Genomic DNA, 16,337 nt, shown 5'->3' on the forward strand with positions numbered 1-16,337 from the left:
TTTCCTCGGATAGGTTTCATTTGAGGGGTTGCCATACCGCCTTCCCATTTGCCCTTTGTTCATCTGCTCAAAGTCATGAGCTAGATTAAATGCTTGTTCAAGAGATGTTATATGATGGGGAAACATCTCTCTCCTTAATTCAGGCCTTAACCCAGTGCGGAACCTAGCAATTTATTGGCTCTCTATCTCATCAACTCCACACCTAATAGACAACTCATCGAATTGGGTCATATATCAGAAACAATCATATTACCCTGGCGTTCTTGGTAGCTAATAGGTTCTTAGTGAGCCTATCTTTCATCAAATCCCAATGCTCAATGGGCCTAGGATGTAGGCGAGCCTCTTGCCTCTCCACATTCATCCAATGGAGTTTCGCTTGTCCAACCAATCTCATCTTAGCGAATTGGACCCGATGAGGGTCAATCATCCTATACCACTCAAAGTAGGCATCCATCTCAGCTAACCAATCTTGAAAAAGTTTGGGATTCATTTGACCATAAAATGTAGGGGCTTCTATCTTCACCTTCCTAGTCATGTCCTTGTAAGGTGTTGGTCCCTACGGTGTGGTCTCCGACCTTGAAATTCATCCAAGTCATATTCCTTATCATCCTAGTATGGGTCATAAGGATTATGATGTTGGGGTCTCCCATTATTAGCTCGTAGAGGGGGTCATCTTGGTGGAGGAGGAGGTCGTCCTCTTGGAGAGTGAGGTCGAATCCTTAGGGACAGAGGTTGTTCCCTAGATGGAGGCCTCTCTTGGCCTTCATTTTCTTGTTTTAAGGGCTACTCTACGCTTCCTTGAGGTGGGTCTTGTGGGTTTTGAGTTTCCAACCTCTCAATTCTAGTTAAGGCCTCTTCTAGGTCCCTATTCAATCTAAGGACTTGTTCTTAGAGGTCATCAAGGATGTTATCCCATTCATAATCAGATCTACAACCTTGGTATGCATTTCCAGACCTAGTTGCCATCTAATGGGTATTAGGCAAACACAAGGAACACCTAATGGGGCATTCGGCCAAAGTGAAAAGGAGAGTCAATCCCCTAGTCGAGCTATGTAAACTAGCCAACCTAGCCAAATGTAGGCTCTGATACCAATATGATGTAGGATAATTCTAGGAACCCTAGTCCTACCAAAGACCCTCTCACAAATTTGCACACACCAAATACACTTTAAGATGAGAATTTAATTAACCATAATGAACAATATAATTTATATGTGAAAACTACAAGTTGTCGAAAATTTAAAAAGTTATAAGATTCATGTAGTCTTGTCCTTAAGGACCTATTCAAGTAGGATAAGATAATTACTTGAAATATGGTAGATTCAAGCCTTAGAATTAAGCCTAAACATGCAAATTATATATCCTTAGAATAAGACACAATAAAGCATTCAAGTATGAAAATCTTCTTGACTCTGAAGAGTTTGTCAGCAAAGATTGTTCAAAGACATGCAATGGATATTTTGAAAAGGCTACTGGAAGATGAATATTATATTGACTATCTAGGGTTTATTTTGGAAGTGTTTGGAATGAGCTTACTAAAATTATTCGACATGATGAACACAACACACACGAACCATGCTCAATATCCCGAATGATGATTCTTGACGCTACTTGGGGTTGTGATTGATTTGCTTGATTGTTGAAGTAATAATCTCACACAATAACTACTGGGATGGTAAGATGGAGAATGGAGAATGATAATCTCATGGCCTCTCACCACTCAATCTCCAAAGGAGAAGAGATGTGGTCTCTCACCACTTACTCACAAAGAGGGAACAAGCTTAAAGCTTAAGCACAAGACAATAACTCTTGATTCAATTCAAAATACTTGATATCCCTAATAACTTACATGCCCAGATATATATAGAGATGTTTGAACAACCCTCCAACCCTAAGTAAATAAAATATAACAAGCTTTGAATGGAAAATGATAAAGTGAAACAAAAAAGTTAAAAATGTAGAATTTTCAAAACAAATAGTCTCATTCTTGGCCTTCTATATGTTCAATACTTTGAATTAGCTCACCTACCATATAGCAAATTAAATATATGGAAGTCTTCTTTGCAACACACTTTGAACCACTCCATTTGGACTTTTTTTGAGAAAGTTATGGCATATTTGGTGAAGGTGTACAATTGTCCATGTGATGCAGAATTTCTAGACAAATGGGTACTGTTATTTGGATGCCAAGTCGTGCACAATTTGAAATTCATGGTTTTCCCTATAGCCAAAGAAAGGTATAGGAGTCTTCTTTCAAGACCAATTGGAATCGGGTTATTTGGGTCTCTGTAGATGAAGTTATGCATTTTTTTTGTAAAGGTGCGCAATTGCCTTCATCCCAGCGAATGTATCCATGTGACACTATTTCAACGAATGTTATTTTTGGGGATTGTTGATCCCCATCATCATTGCTATTCGAGAATATTCCCCTTGATTTACCTAAAATCTCTTTTGTTATCTTTTTAATAGAACTAGCTAATCTATTCCAAAGAGTACTTATATTTATCCCATCCTCTATGGTCCAATCCCCATCTTTGATCATTTTATCTTTAAATTTTATTATATTTTTTCCTTTTAGGTTCCACCATCTAGTTCTCCTACACTGGTTTATATTATCCTTTTTCTTCCATTTTTTAATACATATATCTAACACTAAGACTCTATGTTGTGTGGTTAGGCTTTCACCTGGAATAACTTTACAATCCTTGCATGATAAACGATCTACTCTCTTAGTTAAAAAAAAATCTATTTGACTTCTATTTTGTCCACTTTTAAAGGTTATTAAGTGTTCTGCTCTCTTCTTAAAGCAAGTATTCATTATACTAAAATTATATGCCATAGCAAAGTCTAAGATGGAACGACCTGCTAAATTCTATAAATAATTTATAACTTTCCAATAATAAATACTATGAAATTCCACTAATGCGAGACCTTCTTATATATATATAACTATCAACCTATATAGCGGAAAGCTGAATTCATATAACCAAAAATGCAAATATACAATACCAGAGTGCTATAATGCTCCCAAAGTATACATATACTACTGTTTCCAAAATACCTTCAACTGAAACTAGGCAATATATAGGTGACCTCCCAAAAATACTCACACTACTGATAGAGCAGCACTGTAACCCCTCTACTTGCGAGCTTGATCTGCTCGCCTAGTTGGATCACTTGAAAAATGTTAATTTAATGGGATGAGACGACACTCAGTAAAACGAAATATGTTATTGCTAGTGTGTGACAAGTGAATTACATTTCTATAAAGATCTGATTCTATAAAATCATAAATAACTGAATTTGGGAATACAGGTACAAATAATATATAATACCACCTTGTTCACGTTGCTTAACATAACTATCTTTATAAGTTTTCTATTCATAATACTTCTAATATACATAAGTACATCTTATGTTTCTGTAAACTACATATACATATAAATACTGAAAAACTTCCTTATAGATAACTGTATGTCATGATTTAACCTCTCATGACAGGGTTGTGCAGCCCGTAGGCGGGATCTATCACTAGCTGGCCTACCAGGATAAATCACTATACTTGTCAGTTAGATCGGCCTCCTCAACCCATATCTAATGGGGAGCCTGTCCATAATATAGGCACAATCGACTCTGTATACCACATATTATCTGAATATGTGGTTGCACTCCAAACTGTATATAGTTACGGTACTATGCTCTGTAAACTGTATTTGTAATGGTCCATCAGGGTCTGATACTATATATTATGTTTTTATATACAACTATCTGTTTCACTATGATTCTGCAATAACTATATTAACCATGATGCTGTAATAAACTGTATCTATATTAACCGTGTTTATGAAATTAACTGTAAATCTGTATGTCATGATACTGTAAAACTAAATAATCATGGTAATCTGAAAAATACTGTAAAACATGTTCCCTGTCTGTATATTCTGTAAAACACAATCTTGAAAATACTATAAAACATATTTATGTATTGTATCCATATTCTCATGCCACAGTAATTAAAACATCTTAAATATAATTGATAACTGTATAAAATTCCTACTGTGAATAATAATATGGTAAAAATACATATTTTATACTGAAAATCTTACTAGAACTGTCTAGCATAACATATTTCCCTTACCTAATTCCTACTAAAATCCCCTACTGTGACAGGTCCTACACTCGTAGGGTTCCCCACTCAACACTTTGAAAGCAACATTTACCAGAGCAAAATATCATTATTTTTACGTCTATTACATTTTCTACAACTATGGAAAGTCTAACTTTGAATAAAAGGCCTTACTCTGAATTTGGGATGTAATTCAACTCAGTCCCACCAACGATCCGCTCCGACAGACTTGGAGAGAACTTCCTTAGGAGCGTCGTGGTGGCCTCTGATTGTTGATCCGACAACTAACGAGGCTAAAATTGAAGAGAGAAGAGGGAGGAACTGTAGAGGAGAGAGAGAGGGTTTTTCACTGAAAATTTTTGCATAAAATCTGAGTTTAACACTATTTATACACTGACCTTTGTTGACGAGCCACGTCACCTTGTCGACGAGGTCAAGAAGGCAACTCGTCGACGAACTTCCCCCCTCGTCGATGAAATTCAGAGCCACCCAGGTATCCTCTCGGTATCTACTCGTCAACGAAGCACACCCTTCGTCGACGAAGTCTGCTACCTCCTTCTGTTCTATTTCCATTTCCCTCTCTCTTTATTATTTGAATACCATTAATCTTCGAGTCATTACATAAGATCATCTCCCCAGACTCATTTTTGTCTCCATATCCTCTATGTATCCTCTTATAATTTTTATTATCTCTTCCAACGTGTCCATTTAGATCTCCTCCTATAAATATTTTCCTTAGTCCCTGGTATGCCTTGTATAATACTATCCATATTTTCCCAAATTTGTCTTTTAAGATTTTCTGCTAAGCCAACTTGAGGATCATAAGCACTAATGATATTTATTATCTCTTGTCCTAATACCATCTTGTAAATATTTCCATCCAATTTCTGCCCTTTCATTACAGTTAGATTACCTTTCAATACCGTTAAGACTCCACCTTTGGACTTGTAATTGAAGCCATTACAATCCAAAGTGTCAAGTGATATCAAACTCTTACTCAACTCAGGTATATGTCTTACATTACACAATGTTCTTACAGCACCATCAAATATTTTTATCTTTACATTTCCTATGCCAACGATTTTACAAGAAACATCATTACCCATAAGAACTGATCCAGAGTTTACTAACATGTAAGTGTTGAACCACTCCTTGTTTGGAATCATATGATAAGAACATGTTGAGTCAAGTATCCAAGAGTTCATTAGATTATCCGACTCCATTGAAACTGATAGAACATCACCATCCGTTGAATCCTCTTCTTGAACAACATTCACAGATTTTAAAATCCCCTCATGCTTATTAGCATTTCCCTTCTTCCAATCTAGACACTCTGATTTCACATGCCCCTTTTTACCGCATTTATAACATCGGATTTCCTTTTTCTTCTTGGATTGATTTCAGGATTTCTGATTAGACCCACTCTTAAACTTTCCTTTGCTTCGCTCATTGCTACCCTTTATCACAAGTCCTTCTCCTTCATCACAAATCTTCAATCTTTGATGAAAATTCAACAAGGTATTTGTTACATCTTCTAAATCAAAAGTTTCTTTTTCCCACGTAAGAGTGGTCACAAGATTTTCATAGGTATGAGTTGAGGGCAAGGAATTTAACAACATCAAAACCTTATCATCCTCATCAAACTTCATATCAACTCTCATAAGATCACTTAAGATTTGATTAAACGCATTGATGTGTTGATCTAGACTAGATCCTTCTACCATCTTAAGTCAATATAAATGATGCTTAAGAAAAAAATTGTTATTGAGGGATTTAGACATGTGCCGACTTTCTAACTTTCACCAGATAGCCGCTGGAGAATTCTCCTCCATCACCCGATAGAGAACTTTATCGGGCAAACACAAGCGTATTGTAGACACTGCCTTTGCTTTCAAATCTACCCATATTGTCTCATCCATTCCTTCCGGTTGAGTATCAAGCAGAGCCTTAGTCATTCCTTGTTGCACAAAAATGTCCTTCACTCTCCTCTACCATAAACCAAAATTTCTGGTTCCATCAAATTTAACGATGTCAAACCTTGCAGAAGATGATCCCAATGCCATAACAACCTCGCTCTGATACCTTTTTGTTGTGATAATGGATCGGATAATTAAGATACACAGCGGAAATTAAACAACAAGTAAATAAGAATACACAACTAGAACAACAACACAAAGATTTATATGGTTCGGCAAAGCCTACATCCACGGAAGCAATGTCACACAAATTTTCACTAAGAAAATCAAGATGTACTCAATACACTTCTCTAATGATCATCCTCACTCTTATATATATGCCCAAAATAACATATATAAAAGTTTCTCAGAGGTTTCCCCCCGTTTGCCCAACCACCTAACGTTCAAAATTCAAAAATTCTAAAAAACTGCTCGCAGCCCATGCGCCTCTCGTTGACGAACACAAGGCTTCATCGACAAGACCAAAAAGACCATTCGTTGACGAGAACATACTTTCGTTGACGAATCCAGAAGTCTGAAATTTCCTGCTCTCGGTAATAACTCGTCGACGAACTTCAGAGCTTTCGTCGACGAGCCTCTGCTGTCTCCTTGTCGACAAACATAAGCCCTCGTCAACAAGGCCGTTGTGCTGTCCTCTTCATGTTTTTCCTTCTTCCTTCTTTGCTTATAAAAAATAAAAGTATAAGAGCCAAAAATAACAAACAGCATATCATAGATAACATGATGCAGTTTAATAAATCTATTGTCTACATTGTCCATTCACAGTTTACATTTGCTGAGATTGAGGCATTACGTCTCGCCGTCCCTCAATCCAGCCATACACGTCAGGCACTCGCTGAGAGGCATTACGTCTAGCCGTTCCTCACAGCAAGCCCTTGGGCTAAGTTCCGAGAATCGGGACATTACGTCTCGCCGTCCCCCTTTGCCTTTCTCAATAATTCTTATCGGGGCATTACGTCTTGTCATTCCCCGAGACCTATTCTGTCATTCATCATCGGGGCGTTACATCTCGCCGTCCCCCAGCATCGGGGCGTTACATCTCGCCATCCCTCGACATCTTTCTATATCATTATCATCATATCTATATTCATTTTATCTCATATGTGTGTGTATCTCAATTCAACAATTTGTATAAAACATCTTTGTGTGTATCACATACATCATCATTTCAATAAAAACATATCTGAACCTCACACTTTACCATTTCTCTGAAAAAACACATATGTATATGACATTTCATTATTTCCTCCAGTAAAAACATATCTATGTTTCACATTTCATCATTTCTGTATATAAGCCTCATATCATCACACTTATATATATATATATATATATATATATATATATATATATATATATCATAGTCCCTCTTTTCTCTGTGCAAATCATATATCTCAGTTTCGATTACATTCCCAGTATAAAATCATTGTCTCTTATTCCTCATGCCACACAAAGAACTCAATTTTGAAATAACTGGGGCTCATTTTAAAGGCTCGGGGCTCGATCAGATTTTAAAAAAAGGATCCTCTGTTCTTGAGATACAAAGTCGACTTCTTATTATGTAAGGTTCCCTTAAAAAGACCTAATTAAAATTAGATTGTCTACAATTTTCTTTAGTGCCGACAATGTTTTAGTGGGGAGAGTGCGACATAGAAATGGGCACTACCATGGAAAGGGGTTGGTGAGAAAGAGAAACACATTAGAATAAGAGATGGAGGGGTGCAATTTTTTGGAATGTGTGTTAATATATAATAATGATAATATAACTTATAAATTACAAAGGCTTGTGTTTACATTATGAATTAATTTTAATTATATTAGAAATTATTTAATATGTGGCTTGGCTTGGAAATTGCAATGGGTCACTGGATTTTCTTTTCCTCATGAAAAAGATAAATTTATATTTTATATTTTATGTTTCAAGTCTTTTGAGAAAATTGTTAGCTGTGAATATTGGTGATTGTAAATACCGAATATTTTTTGAGATATGCGTATATATGAGAATACAAGTGATGAATAATTATTTTGAATTATAGATAGAAATAATAAATTCTAGTATTATGATATTATATGTATGAAATTATATTTATGTTTTTCGTTACATATATATTGATTATGAATTATTAGAGATTTTAGCAGATATAAGGTATAAAAATTGGTTACGAGCCTGGAGACGGCAGTGTTATAGAAAGCAACTTTTCCAGACACCAGCGCATGGGGCATACTGATTACCTTCCTTCCGTTCATCCTTAATTTCATATTTTGTTTCTCAAAATCAAATCAAATTTGACAAAAAACAAAAACTCTCACTTCCTCACAGTACTTGGTCGTCGTTGAGGCAAGCCAAAGAAATGGCGTCGCCGACGACGCCCAACGGATCACTGACAGTCGCCGAAGAAGATCAGGACACCGCTTCTACTACCACTTCATCGTCTGTGAAATTTGGCACTCCGGAGGCGCTGGAACAGGTGCGCAAGCTTACCGACGTCGGCGCCATGACCCGTCTCCTCCACGAATGCATTGCCTACCAGCGAGCCCTAGATCTGCAACTCGAGAGCCTCCTTTTCCAACGCACTGATCTCGACAAACAGCTCTCCTCTCTCCAGAAATCCGCCCATGTCCTCGACATCGTCAAGGCTGACGCCGATTACATGCTGTCCAACGTCCGTTCTACCTGCGACCTCGCCGATCAGGTCAGCGGCAAAGTCCGGGAGCTCGATCTCGCTCAGTCCCGCGTCAATGAGACCTTGTCTCGCATCGACGCCATCGTTGAGAGGGGTAATTGCATAGAAGGGGTCAAGAAGGCTCTCGAATCCGAAGATTATGAATCGGCTGCCAGGTACGTGCAGACGTTTCTTGAGATCGATGCCAAGTATAAAGACTCGGGTTCGGACCAGAGGGAGCAGCTTCTGGCGTCGAAGAAGCAGCTGGAAGGAATTGTTCGCAAGAGGCTGTCGGCTGCCGTCGACCAGCGAGACCACCCGGCGATTCTTCGGTTCATTCGTCTCTTCTCGCCGCTGCGGCTGGAGGAGGAAGGATTGCAGGTGTACGTGGGTTATCTAAAGAAAGTGATTTCCATGAGATCCAGGCTAGAATTTGAGAATTTGGTGGAATTGATGGAGCAGACTTCTGGGAATCAACCGCAGGTCAATTTTGTGGGCTGTTTAACAAATTTGTTCAAGGACATTGTGTTGGCAGTGGAAGAAAATGATGAGATTTTGCGTAGCCTTTGCGGGGAAGACAGTATAGTGTATGCAATTTGTGAGCTTCAAGAAGAGTGTGATTCGCGAGGTTCTCTAATTTTGAGGAAGTATATGGAATACCGGAAATTGTCTAAATTAACTTCGGAAATTAATTCATACAAGAATAATTTGCTCCCTGTTGGAGGCGCTGAAGGGCCCGACCCGAGGGAGATTGAGTTGTACTTGGAGGAGATACTATCACTGATGCAGTTGGGTGAGGATTACACAGAATTTATGGTGTCCAAGATTAAGGGGCTGGCTTCTGTTGATCCGGAGCTTGGTCCGCGAGCCACAAAAGCTTTTAGGAGCGGAAGTTTTAGCAGAGTGGTCCAAGATATAACTGGATATTATGTTATATTAGAGGGATTTTTTATGGTGGAAAACGTGAGGAAAGCTATAAATATTGATGAGCATGTACCGGATAGCCTAACAACTTCTATGGTGGACGATGTGTTCTATGTCTTGCAGAGTTGCTGCAGGAGGGCAATATCCACTTCCAACATTAACTCGGTAATTGCTGTTCTGACTGGTGCTGTGAGTTTGTTGAGCAATGAGTACAAGGAAGCATTGCAACAGAAGATGAGAGAGCCAAATCTTGGGTCAAAGCTATTCTTGGGTGGTGTTGGCGTGCAGAAGACTGGAATGGAGATTGCAACTGTTTTAAATAATATGGACGTGAGTAGTGAGTATGTCTTGAAACTTCGGCATGAGATTGAGGAGCAATGCGCAGAGGTGTGTTGGAAATTTCCTTTTTGTTTTTTGTAAACTGCTTATTTTCTTGGCTTTTGCTTTACTTCAACATTTTTTCAATGTTCCATATGTCAACTTGCTTGCTTTTGGATGCAAAACTGATATAATATTTTGCATTTGGATTTGATCTCTTATCTGCATTAGAATGCAGATTAGGATTCTAAGCGTAGCTTATTAGCAAGTACAATTTTTTTTCCTTTTCTTTTTAAGAACTAATGTTGCAATCAATTCTATAATGTGGCCCAACTTTTTGTGCACGCATGATGATGCTGATTTTGTCCTCAACTTTGTTGTTCTCTAATTTCCAGTTATTTTACCCTTAAAGATTTTTTATGATCAACTGGGTATTTGACTGAATCTATCTGGGAATGGAGATACTTTTTTGCTTTGGCTACAAGGATCATAGGTCCTTTTTGTGATTCCTTTATTGTACTGGTTTGAGAGCAACTAAGTTATTATAAGAGATTTGAAATTTAGTATTATTTATGTGTGCAACTGACGGAAACTTTTGTGGCAAGAATTTTGTATCCTTTTGAATTTTTGCTATGAGCTGTGAATGACCAGAACACATAAAATAAAATATATGATCCTTGTTGAATTTCACAACAGTGCTTAGGAGAAGTTGCTCAGCTCTTTAGAATATAATTAGGCTGCATGTATTCACGTAAAAAATAGCTTTCCAAATATATTTATGTGCGTTCATGTGTGAATGAATCAAAATAATTTCTTGATCAGCAGAGAAAAAGGTCATCATAAGGCGGAAGCCAACTTTTCCTTCAGAAATAGGGAAGTTGTTTTCCAGACAATTCTATTCCTATATTGGTGTCTTTCCTGGGAGTCAGTAGTTGAAAAGATTTGCAAGAGCTTACATGGGTAGAGATGGCTTCTTTTACTAGTTGGTCATTTTACCTTGATTCATTCTTGTATCTCTTGGGTAGAGATGGTCCTCATATCCTCTATACCTTGTAACAAGTTCTCTTTTTTAAGATTCCAGTCAAAATTGCTAATTATGTTTGAAACTTGATGAGAGACTTTCTGTGGTCAGGATGGAGCATATTAGAATGAGAGTGGTTAATTGGGTGGGTTTTGGAAACCTTAGAATGAGAGCTGTTTAGGTTTTGGTAATCAAGTATCCAGGAAACCAGTTCGCTTTGGCATGAGTTGGTTTGAAGCAAACACAGCCTCCAACAAAATGGGTGGGCTGCTTGGGCTTATTCTCCTGCCGCCCTCTATAATGCAACCGTTTCCTTTCCATTGATGGGAGTATTGTTTCTTGAATTTTTTTTCTAATAGAAAAAGGAGATTTATTAAGAGAGAAGAAAACACAAAGGGGTGGGTGAGACATCTTCCTAAAATATAAAAGAAAGAACTTGAAAAAAAAAAAAACAGCCTCAAGAAAAACAAAAGTCACATCAAAGCAGCCTTCCAATCATGCTGCAAGTCACCCAAAGTGATTCTCTAAAAACATCAAAAGAAAATGCTAAAAAATGATGCCAGGAACACTTCTCTATCTCAATTCAAAGGTGGAGAAATGAATTTATCTTGGATAATGTTCTCTATTCTCTTTAGCTACCACACCTAAAAGATGCTGTCATAGTGAAAAATGCATACCTCCATAGAATCCTTGTTTTACAAGCATACCTCCATAGAGTCCTGGTTTTCCTGTGTCTCCTAACCTGTAAATATTTTATCCTTAGTAGATTTCCATGTTAGTTGTCCACCTTCATATGACGTTTTATCATTTGTGAAGCCACTTGGTGAGCACATAGATCCACATGCAGAAGTTTCTGCATGTCTTGAGCCCATGACAATTCCATGAGTGTTCTTTTCTTTGCATTTGTTTTGTGCAACCACTTTCTTCCTCCTAACCTCTAGGTACTCCTCATCTCCGTTCAACTCTGTCTAGTAGACTACCATGACTACTGATTACTCAATGAATCCATTACCAGACACGTCATTATGTCTTCTAATCCCTCAAAATCAATTTTTTTTTTTTTTTTCTGATCGCTTCTGTCCCTGTCCCTGGATATCTAGAACTGGTGAATCCTCTGTGGCATTGCCAAATGATTCTCCAAATTTGCCCAGTGAATTACTAAATTCAGTGCCGTAGAGTGTGACTCGGGCTGTCCCCTCCTTTACACAGAAAGCACCCATCAACCAGCACCACCTCTCTTTCTTAACTTATTACCTGTAAGAATTGTTCCTAGGAAACCTCTCTAGTGGAAAAAGCAACTCTCCTTGGAACTTTTGGTTTCCACACTGCTTTCCAAGGGAATTCCCTCCTGTCCATGCCATGAATGAGTTAATAATACCTCTATCCTCTCTATTTCTATTAATTCTAATGGTATGCTAGCTGTTCAGCAGGTGTTCTGCTTCAGTCAGCTCTAGTCAGCTCTTAGTTGAGTTCTTAACAGTCTTCTAAAACTGATGTTCCAATCCACCGAATTATTTCCCTTAACTCTCAACTAGAACATCTGCTACTGTAGCTTTCTCTGAGGGAAAAGACTCTTTTAGTCCTGTCTCTCCACACCAGATATCTAACAAAAACCTTATTCTGTTTCCATTCACCACCAAAAACCCAGTTTATTTTGAAAACAACACTTTTCCTTTGAACCCTCATCCCTCCCCACTCCTCTTTATCATATTTATTCTCTATAATCCCTTTCCTCTAGCTTTCGCTTTTAGCTGCAAACCACCATAACCACTTGAGCTTGGTTGAATTCTTGCAAATATCTCAGCCCCAACCCTCCTATCCCTCTCCTAGTTTACGACGCGAATTTTCTCTTTTCTTTATCTCATCCCCCAAAGGTAGTCTCTCTGCAGTCTCTCCAATCTTTTGGCTACTGATCCTGGGATTATGACCAAGGGGATTAAATTAGTGAGTAAACTGGCAAGTGTACTTGAGAGAGAGAGAGAGAACAAACCTGAGACTCAATTAACATTCTAATTAACCTTACATCATGTCTCCTTTATTTATAAACAACTAGAAATTGTAAAGGTAGCTATTAAAAATTACAAAAAGTAAACCCAAAACAATAAAAAGCCTCAGCGTATTTAAAAATACTGAAATAAACAGATATCCCCAGTCTGATATAAAATCCCCAATTTTTAAATCTTTAAGCGAAATATGATCACCTAGATTTACATGCAAGCAATCCTCCATCAGCAACTTTTTGCCTCAGTAAGCAGCTTGCATATATTCTTATTTTCCATTTCTCAGTTTCGTTCTCCTAACAAGAATTTTTTTCATGTAAAAAATGATCTCGGATAGTTTAATTGCCAGAAAGAATTATAATTATTGTCCAAAGATCAACAGGCTTGGCTCCTTTCAGAAATTACAAGATTTCTTGCAAGGAAGAACTTAACTATGCTGACATTATCCATTTTTAGTTTTTTGTATTGCCTAGTCACTCACTATTTATAATATTCTGCTTGCTCTGGTTCGGCATGAGATGGTTTGCATTTTATTCCTACGTGGCAATAATTATTCTTGAAATTACTTGAGATGTGGAGCTGTTTCTTGATTTATCATATATATAAATTAAAACATTAGATATTAACAAATATCATTTATTTTGCATTAGACGCAAAGGTTTAGATTTGGACTGTAATTTGAATGCAAGAATATCATCATTAAGAGTTGAAAAGAAGGGAAATCATATGATTTTGCTTCGATTGTCCAGCATTGATAGGCTTCTTCAGGAGATTTATTTCTCTTGTACAAGTTTCATTGTTTAACTAATAATATGCAGAGAGAGAGAAATATGATAGTATGTACTACATTGTTACTGCCATTTTTGGATGGCCATTTTTGGATGGTACAATACTTGTTTGCCCATTCCTTGCACACTTTCTATTACTGTAAAGGGGTTGCTATGCAATTTTCAAATTCTCTGCCCCATCAAAATTCATCACTGTGGCTGAATCATATGTGCCTTTTTTCATGGGATTCCTGGGTAAGATTGTCTACCTACAAATAGGTGGATAATGCATGCACACATTCATATGCATGCATCCCAAATGTTGCTAGAAGTTGTGACAAACAGTGGTAAGCAGATCATGCAACTTGCATTCATTAGGAGGCCCTGTTTGGAACTTGGAAAGCACTAGGAGAAGGAAAATATGAAGGAATTTACTTTTTCAAATTTGGCTATCGAGGATATTGAGAAAGAAAATAAAATATATGGTAAATAAATGAACAAAATTTTTGATTTTTTTTTTGTGTCATTAACCCTTGATTTTTCCTAGTTTTTAATCTTACTTGAAAAACCATCATTCTTAATAGTGTCTTCAAAGTGATTTCCTTCATGTTTTCTTTTCCATTTTTTTTTTTCTCAAACAAAATCCTTGATCCAGATGGAGCTTTAAGGCCTCTTTCTGCTCCCAGTCAAGTGTGATAGATGATAAAACAGCGGTTACAACTGTAACAGCTGTAACAACAGATGTCATTGTTCTGGTTTGCACAGTTGATTCCTACTGGAATTTATGCATTCTCTAAGCTTGGGGCCATACTTCAAGGATGAGTTTGGACTCATTTGACCAAGCAAATGATAAACAGCTACAGAGAGGCTTCTCTGGATAGTTCTGTGAATTGATTTGGCAACCCTTTATGATGCCTCAATGTTCATCTTATGCTAATGTATTGGACAAGTTTCTTTAAAAAAATTTTACTTATTTCTTTTTAGTTTTCTTAGGTTATATTGGGTTCATGGAAGGGTGAGAATGGAATAGAAATTGTATAGGAATATAATAATTTACAAAAAGAAAAAACACTTTATACAAATTCCATGCAGAGGGGGATAGGATAGGAATATTCCTGTGGTAAAATTAGAAATAGTCATCCTTGTCTATTTCATGTAATGGATAAATAAAAATTTTTGCATGTTCATTCGCTTTAATGATAATGCATTTTCTTTGGTAAGGTATTATATTCATATACTATATCCATTGGACAGTGATTATATTTTAGAAATCTTTGGCTACTGGAGAACTCTATGGAGCTCCAGTTGTTGAGTGGGTAGTTTTTTGCATATTTTCTAGGTTGCTTTCGAATGTTTAGGTTTGTCTTAGCTGTATTACTTGCTCTATATAGTTTTAAAATAGACAGCAATTTTTCTTCTCAGGCATTCCCTGCACCAGCTGATAGAGAGAAGGTAAAATCTTGTTTATCTGACTTTGGTGATATGAGCAACAGTTTCAAGCAAGCCTTGACTGCTGGGATGGAGCAACTAGTGGCAACTGTGACACCAAGAATCCGGCCTGTATTAGATAGTGTGGCAACCATCAGTTATGAGCTGTCCGAGGCTGAGTATGCAGATAATGAGGTGAATGATCCGTGGGTCCGGCGACTCCTCCATGCTGTTGAGACCAACGCTGCATGGCTCCAGCCAGTGATGACCGCCAACAACTATGACTCATTTGTTCATATGGTCATTGACTTCATCACAAAGAGGCTTGAAGTCATAATGATGCAGAAAAGGTTCAGTCAGCTTGGAGGTCTTCAGCTTGACCGGGATGCAAGGGCACTGGTCAGCCATTTCTCTGGAATAACTCAGAGGACTGTTAGGGACAAGTTTGCCCGTCTCACCCAAATGGCAACGATCCTTAACTTGGAGAAAGTCTCTGAGATTCTGGATTTCTGGGGTGAAAACTCCGGACCCATGACCTGGAGGCTTACTCCTGCTGAGGTGAGGAGAGTGTTGGGTCTGAGGGTTGATTTCAAACCTGAAGCTATTGCTGCTCTTAAATTGTAATATCCTCTTCTGAACTTGACGGTTTCCCCATAATTTGAGTTTTGTTTAGTTTCTACTCCTTTTACCCCTGAAGAAATTTTTTTTTATAGAGCCAGTTGAGCAAACTTACAAAATGTATTGATTATAGAAATGATTTATCCAGTGGCCCCTGTATCTCATCTGCTGTGATCATTAACCATAAACCGCTTTTGGTCAAGTTGAAAAGAGAAAAAACAAAAATGGAAATGAAACATTTGTGCAGAACACATCAGATTGTGAACTTTAGAGGTCTACTTGTTGAAATCATTCGCTTTGTGTATGTTGTGAATGATGACCAGTGGGAAAGCTGTCTTCTGTTGATAAACTAACGGAAATTTGGGTGGCCAATTGAACAAAAAAGTTGTAATGGATTTGCTTACCGTTCACCAACATTACTTTTTTTATGTAATAAAACCATTTTGCTGGAAATTTGGGGTTGATATATTGCTAACTCTGTTTTAAGGTAGGTTTT

The 16,337-nt window shown here is 37.5% G+C and overlaps 1 protein-coding gene across 2 annotated transcripts in view; it reads left to right on the plus strand.

The window, feature by feature from the left end:
- The window catches only part of LOC131164265 (conserved oligomeric Golgi complex subunit 4), a 28,100-nt gene extending 12,095 nt beyond the window's left edge, over positions 1–16,005 (plus strand). For both annotated transcript variants that reach the window (XM_058121316.1, XM_058121317.1), the window contains exons 3-4: positions 8,239–10,076; positions 15,218–16,005. In XM_058121316.1, the coding sequence (XP_057977299.1) occupies positions 8,454–10,076; positions 15,218–15,847 (2,253 nt within the window). In that variant the 5' untranslated portion in view covers positions 8,239–8,453 and the 3' untranslated portion in view covers positions 15,848–16,005. The remainder of the gene's footprint in view (positions 1–8,238; positions 10,077–15,217) is intronic.
- Positions 16,006–16,337: the final 332 nt, after the last annotated feature.

The sequence above is a fragment of the Malania oleifera genome, chromosome 9, assembly GCF_029873635.1.
Source record: "Malania oleifera isolate guangnan ecotype guangnan chromosome 9, ASM2987363v1, whole genome shotgun sequence".
NCBI lineage: Eukaryota > Viridiplantae > Streptophyta > Magnoliopsida > Santalales > Ximeniaceae > Malania > Malania oleifera.